Genomic DNA, 27447 nt, shown 5'->3' with positions numbered 1-27447 from the left:
CTGACACTTGTTTCTTAAAATCAATTTTTTTTTTTACTGGAATATATTACTTAGAACCCCCAAACATTATATATATTTTAGCAGAGACCCTAGGGAATAAAATGGCAATTGATGCAATATTTTATGTCACACTGTATTTGCCCAGCGGTCTCTCAAACGCAATTTTTTGGGAAAAAATACACTTTAATGAATAAAAAAAAAAAACTAAAACGCTACGAGAATCGGGATCTATTTTCTAAGCAAAAAAATTGTGATTCTCATTTTAGCCAGAATCGTGCAGCTCTAAGAGTATGGCACAACTGCAAACCTACCAAGACATGACCATCCTCCTAAATTGGCAGGCCGGGCAAGGAGAGCATTAATCAGAGAAGCAGCCAAGAGGCCCATGGTAACTCTTAAGGGGCTGTAGAGATCCACAGCGCAGGTGGGAGAATCTGTTCACAGGACAACTATTAGTCCTACACTCCAAACATGTCATACTTACCCACCCCCTGTGCAAGATTTCCTGGATTTCATCGATTCCAGCTGCCGTCATATCCTGTAGCAGAGCTGCAGATGGATACAGCGCTGGATCGAGAATGGACTCAGGTAAGTGTTTAAGGGGGAGTCTGGATGGAGCTGATATTGAGAAGTGTTTTACCTTAATGCAGAGAAAGTATAACTTTTTACCTTTAGAACCACTTTAAAGTGCAACTCTGCTTTGGTTGAGAAAAAAAAAACCCTAGCAGCTGTCCAAGTTCTCAGGAAAGAGGACTTTGATCAACCATGTTGGCATAATCCTTGGGCTCAATTTGCCCATCCAACACTATGCAAAGGAAACACAAATCAAAGGAAACATTTGGGAGAATACAATACAAAAAGCTAAGTCCTGCAAGAATTGATACCTTTATCTTTTAAAAGTATCCGGCAAATACACCAAACACCTGGACCAAACAATACAAGTTGTAAGAGACTCCTAAATTCATGATTTTCCTGGGGCTACAATCAGTTGTTAAAATCCAAAAGAGGATTAAAAGATTTTTCCAAATATACGCACCATCACTTCTATATGCTTAAGCCTGGTATAGAACACTGTAAAGTCTGCAACGTTATTAGGCTATTAAGTTGACTGACTGCTAAAACAATTTACTTTCAATTTTCTTAAGCAGTGCTTAGGGGCTGGAGTGGCGCACACAGAGAAAGTTACAGGTATTATTTGCCATTCCACTGCGGGATCTGCTAAAGACGGCTCCATTCTTCTATTTAATCCTCTTTGCTTGTACATCACCGCTTAAATTTATTATAATATGCATTAACTCCAGTTCTTAGCTCACTCTATGACCAAGAAAAGCCTATTTCAGCATATTTCCTTCCATTCACCCCGGGCTCATACAAAGAAAGAGAAGGAAATAAGTATTACATGAGTTTCCCATTAAAAGCAAATTATGCTTAAAGCTAAAAATGTACTTTTCCAGGGAATTTTTATTTTTTTTTTATAAAGATACAACTGCAGTGGAAAGTGCACCTGTACTAATGGAGTAAACTATATATTACAAGGAAAGAAAGTAGGCACCATTTTTTTTTTAAATTAAGCCTTATAAAGGTTATTATATTTTTAGTAAGAATGGGAGGGAAAAAAAGAACCTAACATCATATATATTTTTCATGTTAAAGTAGAAGTACAGTCATAACATTTTTCAAACCCTTATCAGGTTATTTTTGCTGTCTGTGCTCTACTGGGGAGATTTCCCTTCACTTCCTGTTCTGGAGAAGCAACAGGAAATGACAAATCTCACTGGTGAACAACTTCCCATTGTAGACAGCGGTCAACAATATTTGCCCGCATTGGACGATATACCCTTACCTCTAGCTCTGGAGACAACTCAAATTTTGGATTTCCCATTACTTACAGCTAATATTCTGGCCAATAAAATGAACACCCAAACGGTTGATGAGCCTTCACCTGCTTTTCTCATCAGAAGGAAGCAGCCATCTTTTTTTCAGACATTATAAAGGAGCAGTACCTATGTCAACCCTGCTGAATGTACACACAGATCAGCTCTTTGCTGCAGTCGCTCATCTTGTGATTGGCTAAAAAGTTACAATGTTGCAATCTGATCACAGGGGGTAGTGGAGACTGAGGGAATGAATACTGAAGCAGGTTGCAGACTTCAAGCGGTATTAAACCCAAAGCCAAAAATATAATAGTAAGCTGCAATATATTACATGTGGTGACTGCATCCGTTTTCTTTCTTTGGCTTTTTCCTCTCTATTTTCACCTGATGATCTGGCCAGTAACACACCTCCTGTATTAGTGAGACACAACTCTGGAGGAATGAGCAGAAGAGGCACAGCAGACAGCAGCATTGTCAGCCAGGGAGGGAGGCGAGTGTTAAATGTATTAACTGATTTAGAACCACTAACAAATTAAAGCCAAACTCCAGCTCACACTGGAATAAAGGTTTTGCATGAATAAAAGCTGCTCATTTTATTCAACCAGTTAAAATGGAACTTCAGTCATTTTTTCATCTTTCCAGCTATTAAATCTTCTGCCCTTGTTGTTTTAACTTTGGATAGTAAAACATTTTTTTTCTGCCATATACAGCCCACTTCCTGTTTCTTGTCTGGCATAAAGCCTAGGATTAGGACATCGTGCACAGCTCTGGCACAGTTTGCCAGGAAGGGAGGGGGATGAGTCATAAGAGGGCCAATGAGAGCTGCAGAGCTGGAGGTGTGCCTCTGCGTAAAACCAGGAAGTGAACAGGCAGCAGCTTCAGCTGCCCACAGTTAAAATGGTTGCAGCCAGACTCAGTGGAGGGAGATTTCTGCAGTATATTTGGCATGTACAGAACCACAGTATATATAAAATAATATGCAAAGTGGTTGGAGGGAAGCTTCAGAATAGCAGAGATGTTTTTTATTACAAATTATGTGAGCAGACTGCAGTTCCTCTTTAAGTTGTTTGTCTCATCCATGTAAAAAGACACATTCTGCTGGAGAGCTTGTGCTGTGAAAAACAGAGTACCTTCTGGCTGGATCACCAGGTGAAAATAGAAGAAAGAAAGCCTAAAAAGGGATACTAATAAAGTCATCACATCCAATAATTGGTAAGCTGCAATATAATAAATGTTTGCTTCTTGTTAAAAACTGCTTTCATCTCAACCTGGGCAAAGTCACTGGTTTGGAGTTTTTAATAGCAAATGATAGAGATCTGTTTCAGAGCTAGAGGTTCAATGTATAAAAATTAGGGATGCACTAATACAATTTTTTTTTTTTTTTACGAGTACGAATACCGATACCTTTTTTTAGTACTCGCCGATACCAATTACCGATACCTACCGCAACTGTTTTGTTTTCAATTCAGCTGTCAGCAATGGTACAAAGCATTGAAAAGTTTTTACAGATGAAATAATTTGATTTTTGTTTTTAATTTTGCACTTTTTCAATGTGAAATGTGTAAATATATGTTAATATATATGTGCAAAAAATATTTACTAACAAAGCAAATAAAAAAAGTTTTAATTGTTTATCGTTTATAAAATAGATGTGAACAAAAAAAAAAACAGATAAAAAATAATTAATTGGAGGAGAATAGGGAGTTAATTAACCACTTGCCGACCGCCGCACGACTATATACGTCGACAGAGCGGCACGGGCAGGCAAAAGGACTTACAGGTACGTCCTTGCCTGCCCGCGGGTGGGGGGTCCGATCGGACCCCCCCCGGTGCCTGCGGCGGTCGGCAAATCTCCCCCGGCGATCGGTGGTGAGGGGGAGGCCATCCATTCGTGGCCCCCCCCTCGCGATCGCTCCCAGCCAATGGGATCATTTCCCTGCCTCTGTATTGTACACAGAGGCAGAGGAAATGATGTCATCTCTCCTCGGCTCGGTATTTTCCGTTCCGGGCCGAGGAGAGAAGACTGCAATGTGAGTGCACAACACACACACACACAGTAGAACATGCCAGGCACACAAAACACCCCGATCCCCCCCCCCCGATCGCCCCCGATCCCCCCCCCAATCACCCCCCCCCCTGTCACAAACTGACACCAAGCAGGTTTTTTTTTTTTTTTTTTTTTCCTGATTACTGTATTGGTGTCAGTTTGTGACAGTTACAGTGTTAGGGCAGTGAGTGTTAGGCCCCCTTTAGGTCTAGGATACCCCCCTAACCCCCCCTAATAAAGTTTTAACCCCTTGATCACCCCCCGTCACCAGTGTCGCTAAGCGATCATTTTTCTGATCGCTGTATTAGTGTCGCTGGTGACGCTAGTTAGTGAGGTAAATATTTAGGTTCGCCGTCAGCGTTTTATAGCGACAGGGACCCCCATATACTACCTAATAAATGTTTTAACCCCTTGATTGCCCCCTAGTTAACCCTTTCACCACTGATCACCGTATAACCGTTACGGGTGACGCTGGTTAGTTCGTTTATTTTTTATAGTGTCAGGGCAACCGCCGTTTATTACCGAATAAAGATTTAGCCCCCTGATCGCCCGGCGGTGATATGCGTCGCCCCAGGCAGCGTCAGATTAGCGCCAGTACCGCTAACACCCACGCATGCAGCATACGCCTCCCTTAGTGGTATAGTATCTGATCGGATCAATATCTGATCCGATCAGATCTATACTAGCGTCCCCAGCAGTTTAGGGTTCCCAAAAACACAGTGTTAGCGGGATCAGCCCAGATACCTGCTAGCACCTGCGTTTTGCCCCTCCGCCCGGCCCAGCCCAGCCCACCCAAGTGCAATATCGATCGATCACTGTCACTTACAAAACACTAAACGCATAACTGCAGCGTTCGCAGAGTCAGGCCTGATCCCTGCGATCGCTAACAGTTTTTTTGGTAGCGTTTTGGTGAAATGGCAAGCACCAGCCCCAGGCAGCGTCAGGTTAGTGCCAGTAGCGCTAACACCCACGCACCGTACACCTCCCTTAGTGGTATAGTATCTGAACGCATCAATATCTGATCCGATCAGATCTATACTAGCGTCCCCAGCAGTTTAGGATTCCCAAAAACGCAGTGTTAGCGGGATCAGCCCAGATACCTGCTAGCACCTGCGTTTTGCCCCTCCGCCCGGCCCAGCCCAGCCCACCCAAGTGCAGTATCGATCGATCACTGTCACTTACAAAACACTAAACGCATAACTGCAGCGTTCGCAGAGTCAGGCCTGATCCCTGCGATCGCTAACAGTTTTTTTGGTAGCGTTTTGGTGAACTGGCAAGCACCAGCCCCAGGCAGCGTCAGGTTAGTGCCAGTAGCGCTAACACCCACGCACGCACCGTACACCTCCCTTAGTGGTATAGTATCTGAACTGATCAATATCTGATCCGATCAGATCTATACTGGCGTCCCCAGCAGTTTAGGGTTCCCAAAAACGCAGTGTTAGTGGGATCAGCCCAGATACCTGCTAGCACCTGCGTTTTGCCCCTCCGCCCGGCCCAGCCCAGCCCAGCCCACCCAAGTGCAGTATCGATCGATCACTGTCACTTACAAAACACTAAACGCATAACTGCAGCGTTCGCAGAGTCAGGCCTGATCCCTGCGATCGTTAACAGTTTTTTTGGTAGCGTTTTGGTGAACTGGCAAGCGCCAGCGGCCTAGTACACCCCGGTCGTAGTCAAACCAGCACTGCAGTAACACTTGGTGACGTGGCGAGTCCCATAAGTGCAGTTCAAGCTGGTGAGGTGGCAAGCACAAATAGTGTCCCGCTGCCACCAAAAAGACAAACACAGGCCCGTCGTGCCCATAATGCCCTTCCTGCTGCATTCGCCAATCCTAATTGGGAACCCACCACTTCTGCAGCGCCCGTACTTCCCCCATTCACATCCCCAACCAAATGCAGTCGGCTGCATGAGAGGCATTTTCTTTATGTCCTCCCGAGTACCCCTACCCAACGAACCCCCAAAAAAGATGTCGTGTCTGCAGCAAGCGCGGATATAGGCGTGACACCCGCTATTATTGTCCCTCCTGTCCTGACAATCCTGGTCTTTGCATTGGTGAATGTTTTGAACGCTACCATTCACTAGCTGAGTATTAGCGTAGGGTACAGCATTGCACAGACTAGGACACACTTTCACAGGGTCTCCCAAGATGCCATCGCATTTTGAGAGACCCAAACCTGGAACCGGTTACAGTTATAAAAGTTACAGTTACAAAAAAAGTGTAAAAAAAAAAAAAAAAAAAACAGACAAAAATATAAAATAAAAAATAATAGTTGTCGTTTTATTGTTCTCTCTCTATTCTCTCTCTCTCTATTCTCTCTATTGTTCTGCTCTTTTTTACTGTATTCTATTCTGCAATGTTTTATTGTTATTATGTTTTATCATGTTTGCTTTTCAGGTATGCAATTTTTTATACTTTACCGTTTACTGTGCTTTATTGTTAACCATTTTTTTGTCTTCAGGTACAGCATTCACGACTTTGAGTGGTTATACCAGAATGATGCTTGCAGGTTTAGGTATCATCTTGGTATCATTCTTTTCAGCCAGCAGTCGGCTTTCATGTAAAAGCAATCCTAGCGGCTAATTAGCCTCTAGACTGCTTTTACAAGCAGTGGGAGAGAATGCCCCCCCCCCCCATCGTCTTCCGTGTTTTTCTCTGGCTCTCCTGTCTCAACAGGGAACCTGAGAATGCAGCCGGTGATTCAGCCAGCTGACCATAGAGCTGATCAGAGACCAGAGTGGCTCCAAACATCTCTATGGCCTAAGAAACCGGAAGCTACGAGCATTTTATGACTTAGATTTCGCCAGATGTAAATAGCACCATTGGGAAATTGGGGAAGCATTTTATCACACCGATCTTGGTGTGGTCAGATGCTTTGAGGGCAGAGGAGAAATCTAGGGTCTAATAGACCCCATTTTTTTTAAAAAAGAGTACCTGTCACTACCTATTGCTATCATAGGGGATATTTACATTCCCTGAGATAACAGTAAAAATGATTAAAAAAAAAAAATGAAAGGAACAGTTTTAAAATAAGATAAAAAAGCAAAAAAAAATAAAGAAAAAAAAAAAAAAAAAAAAAAAAAAAAAAGCACCCCTGTCCCCCCTGCTCTCGCGCTAAGGCGAACGCAAGCGTCGGTCTGGCGTCAAATGTAAACAGCAATTGCACCATGCATGTGAGGTATCACCGCGACGGTCAGATCGAGGGCAGTAATTTTAGCAGTAGACCTCCTCTATAAATCTAAAGTGGTAACCTGTAAAGGCTTTTAAAGGCTTTTAAAAATGTATTTATTTTGTTGCCACTGCACGTTTGTGCGCAATTGTAAAGCATGTCATGTTTGGTATCCATGTACTCGGCCTAAGATCATCTTTTTTATTTCATCAAACATTTGGGCAATATAGTGTGTTTTAGTGCATTAAAATGTAAAAAAGTGTGTTTTTTCCCCAAAAAATGCGTTTGAAAAATCGCTGCGCAAATACTGTGTGAAAAAAAAAAAATGAAACACCCACCATTTTAATCTGTAGGGCATTTGCTTTAAAAAAATATATAATGTGTGGGGGTTCAAAGTAATTTTCTTGCAAAAAAAAATAATTTTTTCATGTAATCAAAAAGTGTCAGAAAGGGCTTTGTCTTCAAGTGGTTAGAAGAGTGGGTGATGTGTGACATAAGCTTCTAAATGTTGTGCATAAAATGCCAGGACAGTTCAAACCCCCCCCAAATGACCCCATTTTGGAAAGTAGACACCCCAAGCTATTTGCTGAGAGGCATGTCGAGTCCATGGAATATTTTATATTGTGACACAAGTTGCGGGAAAGAGACAAATTTTTTTTTTTTTTGCACAAAGTTGTCACTAAATTATATATTGCTCAAACATGCCATGGGAATATGTGAAATTACACCCCAAAATACATTCTGTTGCTTCTCCTGAGTACGGGGATACCACATGTGTGAGACTTTTTGGGAGCCTAGCCGCGTATGGGACCCCGAAAACCAAGCACCGCCTTCAGGCTTTCTAAGGGCGTAAATTTTTGATTTCACTCTTCACTGCCTATCACAGTCTCGGAGGCCATGGAATGCCCAGGTGGCACAACCCCCCCCCAAATGACCCCATTTTGGAAAGTAGACACCCAAAGCTATTTGCTGAGCGGTATAGTGAGTATTTTGCAGACCTCACTTTTTGTCACAAAGTTTTGAAAATTAAAAAAAGAAAAAAAAAATTTTTTTTTTTGTCTTTCTTCATTTTCAAAAACAAATGAGAGCTACAAAATACTCACCATGCCTCTCAGCAAATAGCTTGGGGTGTCTACTTTCCAAAATGGGGTCATTTGGGGGGGGGTTGTGCCACCTGGGCATTCCATGACCTCCGAAACTGTGATAGGCAGTGAAGAGTGAAATCAAAAATGTACACCCTTAGAAATCCTGAAGGCGGTGATTGGTTTTCGGGGTCCCGTACGCGGCTAGGCTCCTAAAAAGTCCCACACATGTGGTATCCCCGTACTCAAGAGAAGCAGCAGAATGTATTTTGGGGTGCAATTCCACATATGCCCATGACCTGTGTGAGCAATATATCATTTAGTGACAACTTTGTGCAAAAAAAAAAAATAAATAAATAATAAATTGTCACTTTCCCGCAACTTGTGTCAAAATATAAAATATTCCATGGACTCAACATGCCTCTCAGCAAATAGCTTGGGGTGACTACTTTCCAAAATGGGGTCATTTGGGGGGAGTTTGTGCCATCTGGGCATTTTATGGCCTTCAAAACTGTGATAGGTAGTGAGGAGTAAAATAAAAAATGTACGCCCTTAGAAATCCTGAAGGCAGTGATTGGTTTTCGGGGCCCCGTATGCGGCTAGGCTCCCAAAAAGTCCCACACATGTGGTATCCCCATACTCAGGAGAAGCAGCTAAATGTATTTTGGGGTGCAATTCCACATATGCCCATGGCCTGTGTGAGCAATATATCATTTAGTGACAACTTTTTGTAATTTTTTTTTTTTTTTTTTGTCATTATTCAATCACTTGGGACAAAAAAAATGAATATTCAATGGGCTCAACATGCCTCTCAGCAATTTCCTTGGGGTGTCTACTTTCCAAAATGGGGTCATTTGTGGGGGTTTTGTACTGCCCTGCCATTTTAGCACCTCAAGAAACGACATAGGCAGTCAATAAATTAAAGGCTGTGTAAATTCCAGAAAATGTACCCTAGATTGTAGGCGCTATAACTTTTGCGCAAACCAATAAATATACACTTATTGACATTTTTTTTACCAAAGACATGTGGCCAAATACATTTTGGCCTAAATGTATGACTAAAATTGAGTTTATTGGATTTTTTTTAGAACAAAAAGTAGAAAATATCATTTTTTTTCAAAATTTTCGGTCTTTTTCCGTGTATAGCGCAAAAAATAAAAACGGCAGAGGTGATCAAATACCATCAAAAGAAAGCTCTATTTGTGGGAAGAAAAGGACGCAAATTTCGTTTGGTTACAGCATTGCATGACCGCGCAATTAGCAGTTAAAGCGACGCAGTGCCAAATTGTAAAAAGTGCTCTGGTCAGGAAGGGGGTAAATCCTTCCGGGGCTGAAGTGGTTAAGGCTGATTAGAGTAAATTAAGGGTTAATAAGGGGTTAAACAGAGGAACATTTATTCATCCCTTTGATCTGCAGATGAAGAAACAGAAAGATACAAAAAGAAACAACGTTTCTTTTTATTTTAGTGTTTCAAGTCTGAGCAATGTTGTTAATAAACACTGCCAGCTGCTTTTTTATTTTTCACAGCTCCAATTACCGGACTTCTTTAACACTTTAGCTGTCAATAGGGGAGACCCACTGACAGCTCAAAGAACGGAGCCTGAAAGTATCGGTTTCAGTTATTGGTACATTTGCATGAGTACTGCTACTTGTGCAAATACTCGGTATCGGCACCGATATTAGTATCAGTGCAACCCTAATGAAAATGTGCAGTAAAGTACTTGGAGTCTAAAAATATAAGTGCAGTTTACACGCTAGGGCATAACCTCTGGAGGATAAAAAGGATCTGGGTTTCCTAGTAGATGAAAGACTCGGCAACAGCATGCAATGCCAAGCTGTAGCAAGCAAGGCCAACAGACTATTAGCATGCATTAAAAAGGGTATTGTGAATCTATAATGCTACCACTTTTCAAAACTTTGGTTCGGTCACATGTTGGAGTATGCCAGTACTGCCATGCCAGTTCTGGCCACCAGTCCTCAGGAAGGATGTGCTGGAACTGAAGAGAATCAGGAAATAGGGCAAGAAAACTAATAAGGGGGCTGGAGGACCTCAGACAGACAGAGTGTCTGTTTAATAGAAGTCAGCAGCTACAGTTTAAAGAACCTGTGTAAGAGGAGATACCATAGCAATATACAAATATCTATACAGTGATTCCTAGCATAGGGAGGAAACTATTCAGCCTTTCGTCACTCAAGAAGACGTTACCACTCAATGAAGTTAGTACGAGAAACGGTTTAACCCTAAACTGTGTAGGGTTTTTTTTGTTTTTTAACTTAAGTGGTAACAATGTAGAACTACCTTCCACAATCGGTGGGGTCAGCTGGAAGTATTCATAATTTAACAAAACTTCTATATGGGCAACTTATCAAACACAACATAATACAGGGATATAGGAAGTGGTATATATATATATATATATACATATATATATATATATATATACATATACATACAACACACCCTCACCCACAAAGGTTGAACTAGATATACTGGCTATATTCAACCACACCAACTATGTAACTACCTATTCAAACACATTTATGTATATTGTAGACTCAGGAAGTCTCAACAGTCTACTGACTGGAATGGTACCAGCTGATTGGAGAAAAGCCAATGTAGCAGCAATATTTAAAAAGGGCCCAAAATACATCCCTGGGAATTACAGACCAGCTAGCCTAACATCAATAGTATTCAAGCTCTTGGAGGGGATGATAAGGGACTATATGCACAAGATTTCAGTAATGAAAACGGTATCATTAGCAGTAATCAGCATGGATTCATGAAGAATCGTTCTTGCCAAACCAATCTATTAACCTTCTATGAGGAGGTGAGTTGCCATCTGGATAAAGGAAGGCCCGTAGACGTGGTGTATCTGGATTTTGCAAAAGCATTTGACACAGTTCTCCATAAACGTTTACTGTATAAAATAAGGTCCCTTAGCATGGAACATAGGGTGAGCACATGGATTGAAAACTGGCTACAAGGGCGAGATCAGAGGGTGCTGATAAATGTTGAATACTTGGAATGGTCAGGGGTGGGTAGTGGGGTCCCACAGCGTTCTGTGCTGGGACCAATCCTATTTAATTTGTTCATAAACGACCTGGAGGATGGGGTAAAACAGTTCAATCTCTGTATTTGCAGACTATACTAAGCTAAGCAGGGCAATAACTTCTCCGCAGGATGTGGACACCTTGCAAGAAGATCTGAACAAATGAATGCTGGTAGGTTAATTGGATCCTGTCTAAATTGTCCCTGGTATGTATGAATGTGAGTTAGGGACCTTAGATTGTAAGCTCCTTGAGGGTAGGGACTGATGTGAATGTACAATGTATATGTAAAGCGCTGCGTAAATTGACGGCGCTATATAAGTACCTGAAATAAATAAATGGGGTGGGAAACTATATTGCAAATGAGGTTTAATGTAGAAAAATGTAAAATAATGCATTTGGGTGGCAAAATATGAATGCAATCTACTCACTAGGGGGAGAACCTCTGGGTGAGTTTAAGATGGAAAAGGACCTGGGGGTCCTAGTAGATGATAGGCTCAGCAATGGCATGCAATGCCAAGCTGCTGCTAACAAAGCAAACAGAATATTGGCATGCATTAAAAAAGGGATTATCTCAAGGGATAAAGCGATAATTCTCCCACTCTACAAGACTCTGGTCCGGCCGCATCTGGAGTATGATGTCTAATTCTGGGCAGGAAGGATGTACTGGAAATGGAGCGAGTACAAAGAAGGGCAGCAAAGCTAATGAAGGGTCTGGAGGACATCAGTTATGAAGAAAGGTTGAGAGCACTGAACTTATTCTCTCTGGAGAAGAGACACTTGAGAGGGGATATGATTTAAATTTACAAATACCATACTGGTGACCCCACAATAGGGATAAAACTTTTTCGCGGAAGGGAGTTTAACCTCCCTGGCGGTAAGATTATTTCGGATTTTAGGTGCTGAAAGCGGTACCATTATTTTGCATGGAAATTTGGCGTTTTATATTGTAGGTCTGTAAATCTTAACAATAACACACTTAAATCTGTCCAAACCAGAGTCTAGTAGATATCCCGGGTATGATAAAGTTTGAAACACAAAAACATAAATTATAATATAATAAATAAAAATAAATAATTAAAAAAAAAAAAAAAAATAGTAATAAAATAAATTTCCCCACAATTCACTATCGCTCAAATCTGCAAGTGTTCTAATTTATTATCGCTGTTTTCTAGCTGGTCTAAAGCCCTTTTTGACGTAAAGGGACACTTTTTGGTTGCTATGGACAATCTCCAGTTTCCAGGCAGAAAGAACAGTGTATATCATGTAAAATTGCATGCAGGGCATGGGACAAAGCACTGGGGACAAAAGGGATGTGAAATCATTTCATACAGTACTGTAATCTGTAAGATTACAGTACTGTATGTGTTATGCTTTTGGCATTTTTTTGAATTTGCCGCCAGGCTCCGCCCCCGTGCGTCGCGCCGCTCGCAGGGAACGGAGCCTGGCACGGAGAGGCTTCGGAGGAGGACGGAGCCCTCGGACACTGCGGGTGACATCGCAGGATCCCGGGGACAAGGTAAGTAACGCCGCCCCAGGATCCTGCAATGCGATCCCGAGTGTGGCTCGGGGTTACCGCTAATGGTACTGAATTTTAACCCCGAGCCACACTCGGGAAAACCGCCAGGGAGGTTAACAAGCCACATGGCCACTCATTAAAATTAGAAGAAAAGAGGTTTAACCTTAAACTACGTAGAGGGTTCTTTACTGTAAGAGTGGCAAAAATGTGGAATTCCTTTCCACAGGCGGTGGTCTCATCGGGGGGCATCGATAGTTTAAAAAAACTATTAGATAAGCACCTGAACTACCACAACATACAGGGATATACAATGTAATACTGACATATAATCACACACATAGGTTGGACTTGATGGACTTGTGCCTTTTTTCAACCTCACCTATGTAACTATGAAAGGTCCACTTTAAACCCTGCCTCCAATCCAATCAAATTTCAATCCATTATTATGTACTGTAGGGCAAAGGATTAGAAAGATAAGTCATTAAAATTTAACATTACTTATAGCAATGTTCGGGAAAAAAAGCTGGGTCAATCAAACCCTGTTTCTTCCTCCACTGAACCAAAAAGTACAAGCCTCGGAGTTTGCACATAAACAGCATTGAGGGCTATTATAGAACCAAACACGATTAAGTAAATACAATTTTGTGGTTAAAGTGATTTTAAGAATGGAGCAGCTTCAGTTTGAACATTTTTACCCAGAGCATAACCAATATTGTTTTACACACTTAGGAGAAGTCTGTACCATGTTAGCCATTAATTATTGTGGATAGTTTGGCGTTTAAGTGATACGTTTTGTCTAACCTAAAGTGACACTAAATGTTTAGGCAAATCTCACAAGCAGCATAGAGTCACTGCAGTATCATAACATTTAAACATTTGTTCCACATACCATTTGCATGTTAGTTGCAAGCTCACTCCGCATGCCCCCAACACCTTCTTCTCCTTCTCTTCAACTTCCATTATTTAGTTGCGAGACGTGCACATCTATAGCAGTTATGTGCACTATTTTGCTCAAACTACATTTCCCAGAGTTACGTTGTTATTATTCCTCATTAATGGGCTTGCTTCTGTTCTATTAAATGCCCGTACTGAATATGTCAGCATTTATTACTGTAATCCTTTTGGAAGTAAGGAGAGAAGGGTGGCTACTTTCCCACATAAATGGAGACCATGTATAGCCAAAGTAGCCACTCTTATTAAGAAAGATCAATAGCAACTGAGTTCCCAACAGCTACTCCTGGAAAAATGTACCAATCCTGGTAATGATAAAAGCAGCAACTCGCAACAGGAACAAAGAAAAAGTAAAATACAAAGCTGAGACATGATTTATATGAGAAGAGGGAGGTCTGGGGGGATTTGGGTAATGCCTGGACAAAAGCTTAATCAGGACTCCGACAGTCACAGATAAGACACTGTTATTCTGATTAATTAGAAAACTGCAGTATAGCATTCTATTATTGGTGAACATCAACCTTTTAGACATTTTTTTAAATTATTATTATACAGGATTTATGTAGCGCCATCAGTTTGTGCAGCGCTTTACAACATGAGAGCAGACAGTACAGTTACAATGAAATTCAATACAGGAGGAATCAGAGGGCCCTGCCCATTAGATCTTACAATCTAAAAGGGAGGGTCAAGCGATACAAAAGGTAATAGCTGTGGGGGGTGAGCTGATGGAGAAAATAAAAGTACAGTTGTTAGGTGAAGGCAGGATAGACTTCTCTGAAGAGAAAATTTTTCAGGGATCGCCAAAAAGTGGATAAAGTAGGAGCTAGTCGGACAGATTGGGGTAGAGAATTCCAAAGGATGGCAGAGGCTCGGGAGAAGTCTTGGAGGCGAGCATGGAAAGAAGTGACAAGGGAACTAGAGAGAACAGGAAGTCTTGGGAGGAACGAAAAGAACAATTTGGTTGGTTTTTTTGAGACAAGGTTAGTGATGTAGCTGGGAGCCAAGTTGTGGGTGGCTCTGTAAGTTATTGTTAATATTTTGAATTAAATTTGTGGGTCGAGTGGCAGCCAACAGAGGGATAGGCAGACAGGGGTAGCAGACGCTGAGTGGTTTGTAAGGTGGATGAGTTTGGCAGCAGCATTTCTTGATGGACTGAATAGGGGATATCCCACGTAAAGGTAAGCCAATCAGGAGGGAGTTGCAGTAGTCGAGGCGAGATATAACCAGGGAGTGAATTAGGAGCTTTGTGGTGTAATTTGTCAGGAAGGGGCATATTTCGGAGATGTTGCAGAGGCTGAAAGCTTTGGAAAGTGATTGGATGTGGGGCCAAAAGGAGAGCTCAGAGTCGAGGACTACACCTAGCACCCTGGCATGCAGGGATGGGTTGATAGTTGTGCAATTACTCTTGACAGAGAAGTCAGGGGAAGGGGCACATGGGGAGGAAATATTATGAGCTTAGTTTTGGATAGATTGAGTTTGAGAAAGAGGTGCGACATCCAGAATGGTATGTCGGTCAGTAAATGAATGATCCGTGAGGAGATTGATGTTGTGAGCTGAGAGGTAGAAAGATAGATTAGGGTGTCGTCAGCGTAGAAATGAGATTGAAAGCCATGGGAGGTTATCAGCTGACCCAGGGAGGGGGTGTAGATTGAGAATAGGAGAGGTCCAACAACAAAACTTTTGGGGACACCAACGGAGAAAGGAAGAGGAGTGGAGGAAATAGAATTGTAAGTGACAGTGAAGGTGCAGTGGGATAGGTAGAATGAGAGCCAACAAAGAGCACAGTCACAGGGACCAAAGAAGTAAAGTTTTTTGAGGAGGAGGGGGTGGTCAACTGTATCAAAAGGCAGCCATAAAGTCCAGAAGTACAATATAGTATAGTGTCAATTGTGTTTTGCTGTTAGTAAATTGTTTGTGATTTGTAGGACAGCAGTTTCTGTGGAGTGTTGAGGGCGAAATCCAGACTGAAGGGGATCAAGAAGGTTATTCTTAATGAGGTGGTAATTCAGTTGGTTGTAGACCAGGCGTTCAAGGAGTTTGGAGGAAAAGAGGAGCAAGGAGAGAGGGCGTAGGTTGTTAAGATCGGTGGGGTCCAAGGAAGGCTTTTAAAGTATGGGGGTGACTAATACATGTTTTAGAGAGTTGGGAAAGATGCAAGAAGAGAGGGAGAGATTGAAGATGTGGGTTAGAGAGTCAAAGGGTGACCGCAGTAGTTAAGAGGGAACTGGGTCCAGGGGACAGGTGGTTAGCTGGGAGTTAGAAATGAGTTTAGAAAACTCATCTATAGTAGCAGGGTTGAATAAGGAAAGTGCTGATTGTACATGTGGATGTGTGTTAAATGGGTTGTACAGGTATTAAAAAAAATAAATAAATAACAAACATGTCTATATTTACCTACTCTGTGCAATGGAATTGCACAGAGCGGCCAGGAACCTCCTCTTTTCGGGTTCCCCACCGGCGCTCCTGGCCACTCCTCTCTGGCCAGTGCCCCCATGGGAAGCCACTTTCCATGGGGGCACTCCTGCGTGCTCGCACCCAAGTCCCTCTGCTGCATCCATTAACTCAGGCAGCGGGACTCGGCCTCAGCCCCACCCCCCCCGCTTCCTTGTCACTGGCTTTGATTAAGAGCACTGGAAGCCAATGGCTCCCGGTGCCCCAGCAAAGCCAGTGAGACCCAGAAGTGAGGGGAGAGATGATCTGCAGAGGTGCATGGCGCTGGATCGAATGTGGGCTTAGGTAAGTAAGGGGGCCTGAGGGGGGCGATGCTGACACCTAAACATTTTTTACCTTACTGCAAGGAATGCATTAAGGAAAAAAACGTTTAGACTTTACAATCCCTTTAAAGGAGAAGTCCAGCCTGAGCTTTTTAGGCTGGGCTTCTCCTCTGGGTCACAGGAGTGCAATTCATTTTGCACTCCTATGACCCGTTTTCAGCGGAGAGCGGTCTGAAGTCCGCTCTCCACTGACATCGCTGCCATGAGTCGAGGCAGTACGTCATCCCGACTTCCAAGTCTGGATCCGCCAGCTGCCTTGATTGATGGCAGTCTCAGCATCTCAGCGAGCCTCTGAGACGGCCGCTCCCTGCCCCTCCACAAATCAGTGCTCCAATGAGCGTGGAGAAGCAGAGAGGAGAGACACTGACTTACAGTAAGCAGCTCTCCTCTCGGGGATCTGTGAAAACCGAGCCATCAGCGATGTTCGGTGGCTCCTGTTCTCAGTGCAGAGATGGCGGGGGACAGACGCATCGGTCTGATGCTGCATCCACCTAGCTAAGTATGAATCTTTAATAAAAAATAAAAAAAACATACTTCTCTTTTAGGTGAGGGGGATATGTGTAGAGGGGAGATCACAAATTGAATCAATCTTATTTTTTAAAATGATTGACAATGTCTTGGGCAGTAAGTAAGTTAGTGGGTGAAGGCAGTAGAGAGAGCATGTTTTTTGAGACTTCTGGTATCAACTGTTTGCCAGGGTTGTAGGGCCTGATTTTGTGTGTAGTGAGGGGGCAAGCTCGTCCAGGGTGGAGGACACGGATCTATTGTAGACATAAGCGGCTATATTGGGGCAGGACAGGGATGAGATTGTGTCAAAGAGGTGGTCAGTAGCAGAACAGAGAAGAGAATAGTTAAAGTGGTGAAGGTTTCAGAAGGGAGAAAATAAGGTAGCTAAGCCAGGCAGAGAAGTCATCAAGGAAAGATGATACTTTTCCAGGGAGGGCAGTAGATCAAAGCAATTCTTAAGGAAAAAAAAAAAAGAAATTGGGAGAAAATAGATATACACAGTGAGCTTCAAAGGATGATAGAGAGGGAGGAGAGTGAAGACCCTGGAAGGTGCTCTGTGGGGATAGGAGGGTTCCCACTCCACCTCCCTTGCGCCCATTAGATCTAGAGGAGTGAGTGTACAGAAGGTCACCATGGGAGAGTAAAAGCAGGAGAAGCAGTGTCGGATTATGCCAGGTTTTTCGAAGATAGCAAGTAGATTAAAGGAGTTAGTGACAAAGATGTCATAAACAGAGACGAGTTTGTTGCAGACAGAATGGGCATTCCAGAGGGCACAAGAGAAGGGGAGACTGGTTTGGGAAGAAGAGGAAGGAAAACAAAACTGTGTGGATTATGGCTGCTGCCAGAGGGTACGGGGTGATGGGGGCATCGGGTACAGTTAAATTAAGGTTTGGGGATATATCTCTAGAGGTTAGGAGAAGCAGATGGGTGAGGGAGGTAACATGAGAGTGTGATTTATATGAGGGGACATGCCTCAGCATCCTGGGGGTTTTATTAGCATGTGGGATTAGAATTAGGAGGTGGTGATGAGTGAGGGTGATATATAAAGATTGTGGGGTGGAGAAGAGGGGTGAAGGAAAGAGAGTTTAAGGAGAGAGTATACAACTGTGAAAAGGCAAGGTAAAGAGCGCATGTTAGAGAGGAAGGAAAGCTAAATGGGAAAACAAGGTCACCTGCAGTCTGATGTTTTGTAAAGTAGCTTGCTGTAGATGTTCGCTTCATGGAATCGCTGAAGTGCAAGAGCGGAAGTGCCACTAAATTAAAAGAAGGGCACTTTATTGGAAGAATCCCAACATGTGTCCCCCATAAAGGTGGTCTTGTTTTATACTGTGGTGGGTGTGGATAACATTTGCCAATTAATCAATCAGGAGTTAATATCAGGCACACAGCTATCACAGCAAACCTCTCACACCACAATCAAACTGCAAGAGGACCAAGAGGGCAGGGATGTAAAGATTAAGGTAAGCCCATAATTTAGGTAAGGTAATTATTTACCTCTAGGCTAAGAAATCCTCCATCATGAGCTGCGGCCACCTGTGGAGAGGGTTCAAACCATTCGCAGGACTTCCCCAGCAAATTTTTTAAAGTTCTTACAGAAGACACAGTCAAAGAACCAGAACAGCGAGCCAAAATCACAGCATTGTCCGCCCACCAATTTATATCCATCAGTGAATAGTAGAATTCTTTATCTATGCAAAGACACAAAACATTGATTCATGACAAGACATAGTAACCACCATAGTAAACTCAATAACAGGATAAAATATGCAACATCAAACACAAACAACAGAGGACTTATAATAAGCTGACATTGTCTGTGTACTTGCTTGTAGTATTCTTTCGACAGCCAATTAATGACAATTCTCAACGCGCTTGGCGCAGTTTGAGGGATTTCACTGTTTATTAATGCTGCACTTAATCTAAACAAAAGAATACATACAAAGGAACATGAGAGATTAAACTTGAAAGCACAGTACTGTCCATTTTGGACTTTTTTCCTCAAAAGCCTCCTGTCCCTACTTTTAATATCACCATGATGCATAAATGACAAGGGATGAGCACTAGGAAAAGATCAGAAGATATAATTTGTATTTAATTATTTAAATGCCAATTTTATTGGCAACTGTTCATAAACAAATCTGACTGTTGCAGACAGCATACAGTTCCTGTTTTATATAATTTTAATTATAAATCCCTTTGAAGTGGTTTTGGAAAGAACTAGATCTACAGCACTTTGCTCTGTTTATCAAAGAGTAAGACAATACATATTTGTGTTCACAAAAAAAAAAAAAAAAAAAAGTCAGATTTGAACTGTCATTTTAGGTTACTTTTCTGATACTGATGGGGTAATTCTTAGTGCTTTGAGCAAAGCTCATTCATTATTGCATTCCGTGTCCTTTGAGAGCATCACCAGCTTAGATCTTTGTAAGCATTTCCTTGTTTTTATATAATAAAGAAGTGTAGAGCCCCCCGTTTTACAGTGATGATATCAAAATTTGAATATATTGTATATGCATCAAATAAGATTACTAAAAATCACAACCACAACAATCAAATTGCTATAACATTTTGATCCAAAAATTCGTGAATAAAGACTACTTTAAAATGGCACTCCACCCAAAAGTGTCACATAGGTATGTGCTCCAATAATGTAGCCCCTAAAAAGTTTGTGAAAGTGTCCACAGAAATCAAAGCATTCATATATGTTCATTATAAGTACTCTCCATCCAGTATCACCCTGTGATCACCACACATGTGTAAAAATGCACTCATCATCAGAATTTGTTAATATCTAAATGAGTGTATTGACCACAGACCACATTATATATATATATATATACATACATACTCATAAGTTTACATACCCTGGCAGAATAATGATTTCTTGGCCATTTTTCAGAGAATATGAACGATAACACAAAAACTTTTCTTTCACTCGTGGTTAGTGTTTGTCTGAAGTCATAATGACTGTGTTTACTCTTTTTAAATCATAATGACAACAGAAACTGGCCAAATGACCCTGATCAAAAGTTAACATACCCCAGTTTTTAATACCGTGTATTGCCCCTTTAACATCAATGACTGCTTGAATTATTTTGTGGCATTTGTGGATGAGGCTCTTTATCTTCTCAGATGGTAAAGCTGCCCATTCCTCTTAGCCTCCAGTTCCTGTATATTCTTGGGCTGTCTTGCATGAACTGCACGTTTGAGATCTCCCCAGAGTGGCTCAATGATATAGCAGTCAGGAGACTGAGATGGCCACTCCAGAACCTTCACTTTATTCTGCTGTAGTAGCCAATGACAGGTTGACTTGGCCTTGTGTTTTGGATCATTGTCATGTTGGAATGTCCAAGTACGTCCCATGCGCAGCTTCCTGGCTGATGAATGCAAATGTTCCTCCAGTATTCCTCGATAACATATTGCATTCATCTTGCCATCAATTTTGACCAAATTTACTGTGCCTTTTTAGCTCACACCTCCCCAAAACATCAGCGTTCCACCTCCGTGTTTCACAGTAGGAATGGTGTACCTTTCATCACAGGCCTTGTTGACTCCTCTCCAAATGAAGCGTTTATGGTTGTGGCCAAAAAGCAAAATTTTGGTCTCATCACTCCAAGTGCCTCCTCATTGTGCATCTTGAAACAGTCACACCACATGTTTTCAGAGTCCCGTATTTCATCTTAAGTTATTTGTGGGGTTTTCTTTGTATCCCGAACACTTTTGCTGGCAGTTGTGGCTGAAATCTTAGTTGGCCTATGTGACAGACCTAGCCGGGACAGAAGCTTTTGGAGAGGACTGAACGTGAGCCTCTTGCCTACAAATTATGGGCCCTGGCATTTGGGGTACCCTTGATGTTTTGTTACTTTCGCTTCGGGTCCTTGTCCCCTAGGACACACAGACTCTGGGGACCCTGTATTTGCCATATTAGCAATAGTGACCGAGTCATACTGTTGGGACACATACTGTGAGGATCAACTAATATCAACTCCACTCACCTGTCTGATGTCTGCTATGTGTTTAATGTAAATGAGTCTAGTCTGGCTTACCACAGGTTCTAAGGATATTACACACATTGTTGTTTGTTCTAATTAACCCTGTGTTGTTTATGGTAATGTGTATTGAATAGTCAATGAGCTAGGAGATGTAGTCACCTAGTCTAGGTAAATGATTTAGTAAACTAGCTCATGTTAATTAGGTTACAGTTGTATTGTTAGACTAATATGAGCAGGAGGGGGAACCTCCTCTAACGGCATATAAAGTCTTGTAATTTTGATTCTAAATAAAACAGTCCATGTTAGCATCTAAGCAAGTCTCGTCTTGTTTTATGCTTGGGAGCGGTTGGAATATCTGATATCTATATCCAGACTGGGAGGAAGTGGTATACTGACGGAAGCACTCAAGCGGAGTGTGGGACGTTCCATGACAGTCTATCTGACTGTGGTTTGGTTTCAACAGAACCCCTCATTTTCCACTTCCTGATTAGAGTTTGAACACTGCTGCTTGGCTTTCTCAATTCCTTGGATATCTTTTTATATCCCTTTTCTGTTTTATATAGTTCCACTACCTTTTCTCGCAGATCCTTTGACAGTTCTTTTGCTTTCCCCATGACTCAGAATCCAGAAACATCAGTGCAGCACTGGATGAAAGATGCAAGGGTCTGTCAGGAGTCCAGAAACCCATTGACCTTTTATACACGCACACTAATTACAACCAGACAGATCACAGGTGAGGATTTTATCAGGCCAAAATCACCAGGTTATGTAAACTTTTGATCAAGGTCATTTGGGTAGTTTCTGTTGTGATTTTGATTTAAAAAAGAGTTAACACGGTTGATTGATAATAAATGGCTTCAGCCAAACACTAACCATGAGTAAAAGGAGATTGTGAGGAAAGGAGAGGAATGTTTTTGTGTTATCATTCATATTCTCTGAAAAATTAAATCATAAATTCTGCCAGAGTATGTAAATGTATGAGCACAACTGTATGTGTCAAATCCTGATGATGAGAGGGGGGAGGTTGGCACTTTCATTTTCTTTTGTTTTTTTATATTTCAATATTTATTTTATTACATTTTATTAATTTTTACACTGTGCCTTTAACTTTTTTTTTTTTTTAGATCAATCTTATTGCAATCACAAGGGATGAACAACATCCCTTGTGATAGCATGGGCTGTGAAAGGTCCTCTTTTTGAAGAGATCTGGGGTCTATTAGACCCCAAGGCAGCCTGGGAAAGAATGTGGGCAGCAGTGGGAGGGGGGCCCTCCTTCCACCTCCTGAAAAGTTATTAAGCAGCTGTATAACTTTTACCAGATAGGATATGGCCAGCTGAAAAAAACGGTACCAGGATGATCATGGTTGTAGCTGCAGCTATGATCCCAGTATAACTGCCTCAATAGGCGGTTGTAGATATAGGCATAGACATTGAGGTGGTTAAAAATGCCTCCTCCCTACTTTTAACAACTATTCTGAGTAACCTGTGTAAAAAAAGATGTATATACTTAGCAATTTTCAGGCCGCTCCAGTCCGGTCACATGATCTCCCGTGACAGCCATTGCTGCTGCAGGCGAGAGGAGAGAGTGCTTGACACCAGCTGGCAATGCCTGAGAACAGTGATGTCACCTGTAGGCTTCCCATGGCTGATCCACTGCCAGCACTCCCTCCTCTCCACTACAGCCACTTCCAGCTGACACAGAGGAGATGGATCTTGGACAGAAGTGGCATGAAAATAGTTAAGTATATACATCTTTCTTACACTGGTTAGTCAGCATAGATGTTAGGTGGGTGGAGGGAGAGCATATTTAAAAAATAAGTTCACCTTTTAGAGATTGTTTCACCCATATTTAGGGTGTAACATGCTCCAGCACATGTCCTCCTTACCCCCATGAAATAGCGGGCAGGGGATCCTCTCCCCGCTGTCACAAATTTAAAAACAGCTCTACCTGCACAGGTCATTCATCTCAGAAATCTGTAAATGAGAGAACTACATGTCCTGTCTTCCTCCGCGGCACACAGCTTGTAGCGTTCAATGAACTGTGAGGGTGCTGATGAGCGCACTCGCTCATTCACAAGCTCTGCAGCTTTCAAACTGACAGCCCATACAGACGTACGAGCAGAGAGCGGTGGGGCTTGTTTGCAGTGGCCTGACATTGCACCGATGGTCCACTCATTACGAGTTCAATAGTTTGCAGCCTCCTTTGGGAAAAAATAATAAATGCACATTTTTATTTATGCAAAAATATGTGCATTTATTACTTTTTCCCAAAAGGTGAACTTAGCCTTTAGGATCAGTTAGCTTCTACCTGGAATTCCACTTTATTACCCTACTAGGACACCAAAACAACAATAAACACTGAAAACACATTAATCAAGTAATAAATAATGACTCGGCAAATAGAGAGTTTGTTACAAAACAGAACACTAAGGGAAGGTTGAAGCAGCAAAAAAAATAAAAGGTGAAAGCGAGACTTGCATATCCATATGTTTGGCTTGGAAGAAGCCTATAGACAACAATATCATAAAATCATCACATCCTTCAAAGAATCCAATTTTCTCTCGGGTCAATACAGCTTGGAGAACTTCATTCTAGTAAAAGCCAAAGTACTTAAATTCTAATTTACCTTTCATCTTTTTCCTTTTCTCCACAGAGCTCCGCCAATCAGGGTTGATCTCATCATAGCCAGGCTAAAAGAAAAAAAAAAGAAGAGAGACGAAGAGAGCCAAATGAGGGAAGGCAGATAATGAAAATGTAACAGTGCTGAACATTTGTGCCATGAAATATCATTTCAACGAGACAGACTTCGTCTACGAAATATCTGATCAAGGCTGCAGCGTTCTGAAGCGTATTCTCATTAATGTCTTACTATTAACTATTTCAGCTGGAGGAAAGTACACATTGCAGAATTGAACTGGGCAATAGACCAGAAAGACAACCACTCTCTGCTCATTGGAGTTAAGCACCATTAGTTGATTTCAACCCCAAGTTACCAACCTGTAATTAGCCCCAAATTTCACAATACAGCCTGTTTTTAGGAAACTGCTTTAAAAAAATAAACATAAGCCTTTGTTTTCTAACACAGCCAAGTGATCACTGTGCCAGTGCAGGCAAGTGATCAACTGGATTTGCTAGCAAACAAAGCCAACCCCAATGCTAACTCTAAGCCCTTGGTCGATAAAGCCATGTCAGTGACAGCTGCCCCTGAATTTCTTTCTAGGCATATAATAAAGTGATTGCGAAGGATACATTTTATTAAAAATAATAAACATGTTATATTTACCTCCTCTGTACAATGGTTTTGCACAGAGTGGCCCCAATCCTTCTCCTCTAGGGCCCCTCAGCAGCACTCCTGGCTACTCCTCTTCTCGGTGAGCCGCCATAGAAAATCTCTTCCTATTGTGGCACACCTGCAGGCTTAATCCCAAGACGCACTGCCTGTGCCCATAGACAGTGTGGCTCGGCCCACGCTTCCTCGTCACTGGATTTGACTGACAGCAGTAGGAGCCAATGGCTTCCACTGCTATCAATCTACCTTTTGAGAGCAGAGAGAGCCAGACACAGTGCTGAATCAACATCGGCCTTGGGTAAAATTAAGGGGGGCTAGCAGGGTAGCTGAACATGCAAGTTTTTTATTTTTCTTTAAAGAGGAAGAAAACTTACTCTGCAAACTTTTACCTATAGGTAAGTCTATAATAAGGCTTACCTATAGGTAGTGAAAATATCTCCTAAACCTGTATGTAGCAATGCATGCAGCCAGTGACATCACTGGCGAATGTGCTCTGAAGGTACGGCCCACGGGGGCAATTCCTTCCGAGCCCTTGCAGTAATGTCATCGAGGCTGCGTCCAATCACAGTGCCGGAGCCCACATCCCCGGAAGAAGCTCCGGGAAAATGTTGGCCGTGACAGCCGTGTGCAGGGACCGCTGGAACAGCTTTGTTCTAAGGTAAGTACTTCATAATGAGTTAGTATGCGATGCATACTAGCTCATTATGCCTTTGCCTTGCAGGGTTTGTTTTTCTTTTCGTTTTTTTTTTTTATTTCTTCTAAGGTTTACAACCTCTTTAAGTGCACCTGGACATAAATACTTTTTGTAAAAGTTGTTTAAGAAAAAAAACAAAAAAAAAAAAAAAGAGAAAAATAAAATTTCCCAACCCTCAGGCTCGGTTCACACGGGGGCGACTTGTCAGGCGACCTAGCCGCTTGACAAGTCGCCTCCCGTTCTGTACAATGGAACCGTTCTAATCGGAGCGACGCAAGTCGCTCCGACTTAGAAGAAAGGTTCCTGTACTACTTTGGGGGCGACTTGCATAGACTTCTATACAGAAGTCATCTTGCAAGTCGCCCCGGCAGTCGTGTGCAGGTCGCCTCGGTGAGGCGACCTGCAAGTCGTGCCGCCTCTGGTGTGAACCGAGGCTCAACATAAACATATGAAAAAGCAGGTTATTTTTCCAAACAGCCCCAGTAGAAATACCATAAACAAAGCAAAAATCTTGATGTTCACTGAGAAATCGTAGGATTAATAATATCACATGGCATGTGGTTGACACGTTAAACCCTATTCTATAAAATGTAACCTTTATTTTCGTTATTCACAATGTAGGATACATGACCATGTAGGAAGAACTAAAAGGATTTTGGAAGACCCTCCTGTTTTTAAAGTCCACTGCAACCATAAAAACAAGCAAAAAAAAAACCCAAAAACACCTTAAAGCCCAATCCCAGGGAAAAGAGAACTCCTCCCTTGCATTGGGGCTCCCCCTTCCCTGTAAAGGTTAAATGCTTTTTTTCTGTCTAGTGTACCAGTAAAGGGCCAGGACTTTGGCCTACCCTGTATCCCACGCTCCCCCTATGGTCTGTGAACAGTTGCTGGGCATCCTCGCTGACAATGCAGGGACATTTCCCTTCAAAGTACTTGATGGTATCAGAGTGTCTGCGACCTTGGAGAAGCCTGCAGGAGTGAGATATTATGTAAGTAAAAGTCCTTTTACCGACACTCCATGTTAAAAAAATAAAAAGAAATAAATATTTAACCCTTGCACTGCAGGGGGGACTGTACCACAAGGGAGGTTATTTTTTTTTGTTTTGTTTTTTTAAATAGGAGTTCAACTTGAATTTTGCTTTCTTTATTGACTTCAGTGGATTTTGCCAAAGTGAAAAAAAATCTGCAAAAAGGTTTGCAAATTTTTAGTAAAGCAAAACTTCTCAATTTCACTCATTTATACTGCTCAGCACATCTAAATCCAGGCTCTCTTCATTGATGCTAATTAGGACAGGCATACTATCACAAATAATGCCCTTTTTTTTTTTTTTTTTTTAATGTAATCAATGATCATGATCCTTATTGATTTTTTCCACTAAGGCAGTCTATCTATGTTTTCGATCCGAACCAACTATTGTATTAAAATAGTACAGTACATGTCTAGGTGAGTACATTTGTGGTTTAGCAAAAGGCAGATTTTTCCCCTAGTTTTCAGAGGATGCGTACTCATTTTTAATGGGCCAACATAAACATATTAAAAAGCATGTTATTTTCCAAACAGCCCCAGTAGAAATACCATAAACAAATCAAAAATCTTGATGTTCACTGAGAAATCGTAGGATTAATAATATCACATGGCATGTGCTTGACACGTTAAACCCTATCCTATAAAATTTATACTTTATTTTCGTTATTCACAATGTAGGATACATGACCATGTAGGAAGAACTAAAAGGATTTTGGAAGACCCCCCTCTTGTTTGCCCTCATTTTCTCAATCCATACTTCTTTCCAATTATGGGTTACAGAGACAATATCTGAAACCTCAACATATTTCGCACTATATTGGCTTTAACATGGGAGAAAATAAATTAAAAGGTGCAACCAAAAAGGTCAAGTGCACAATAAAGGACATGAGCCTAAAGGCAAAGATGCACGCAATATGCTCTCCAGTAGAAGTTGAAAGGACAATTGAAGGAAAAAATGGATAATGGTGAAAAATGGATCATCTATATTTTCATTGAAATAAAAAATCAGTAAAGTAAATTCAGCTGGAAGTATAAAAGGTAACAGAAGTACTGAAGTTCTTAGCTATTCAGGAAAAAGACTGCTCTGGGTTAAATCCAGTGCTACCCTCTTAAAAAAAACCCAGTCACCAACTTTAAAAAATTGCAGGTACAAGCACAGCAGAATCAAGTACCTTAAAAATTCTTATTCATTCGTGTCCATAAACCTTTTTTCCTTTTTTTTTTTATTAAAGTATCTGTAAACCTCAGACATGAAATATGAACAAAGGATATCCCTCTATAGTGTGTAATTGTCTCAATCCAGAGCACTAAGCGTCATTCCTGCCTGGTTCCTCTGAAATATGCATAAGTCACTTCTGACGTGTTTTCCTGACACCAAGAGGTAATAAGGTGGCAGAGGAGGGAGCTCCAGCACTCAGCCTATGATTGACAGCACCAGCTCTGGTCCTGCGTGCTGTGTGAAGGGGATGTATTCCT

The 27447-nt window shown here is 41.7% G+C and overlaps 1 protein-coding gene across 2 annotated transcripts in view; it reads right to left on the bottom strand.

Annotated features, from left to right (window-relative positions):
• The window catches only part of NBAS (NBAS subunit of NRZ tethering complex), a 1128646-nt gene that overhangs the window by 909002 nt on the left and 192197 nt on the right, over positions 1-27447 (bottom strand). For both annotated transcript variants that reach the window (XM_073625355.1, XM_073625357.1), the window contains exons 13-14: positions 23588-23651; positions 18464-18657 (exon numbers count right to left, since the gene is read on the bottom strand). In XM_073625355.1, coding sequence (XP_073481456.1) covers positions 18464-18657; positions 23588-23651 — 258 coding nt within the window. The remainder of the gene's footprint in view (positions 1-18463; positions 18658-23587; positions 23652-27447) is intronic.

Source organism: Aquarana catesbeiana, linkage group LG04 (genome assembly GCF_042186555.1).
Source record: "Aquarana catesbeiana isolate 2022-GZ linkage group LG04, ASM4218655v1, whole genome shotgun sequence".
In the NCBI taxonomy this organism is placed as follows: Eukaryota; Metazoa; Chordata; class Amphibia; order Anura; family Ranidae; genus Aquarana; species Aquarana catesbeiana.
This window is presented reverse-complemented; position numbering and strand designations above follow the sequence as displayed.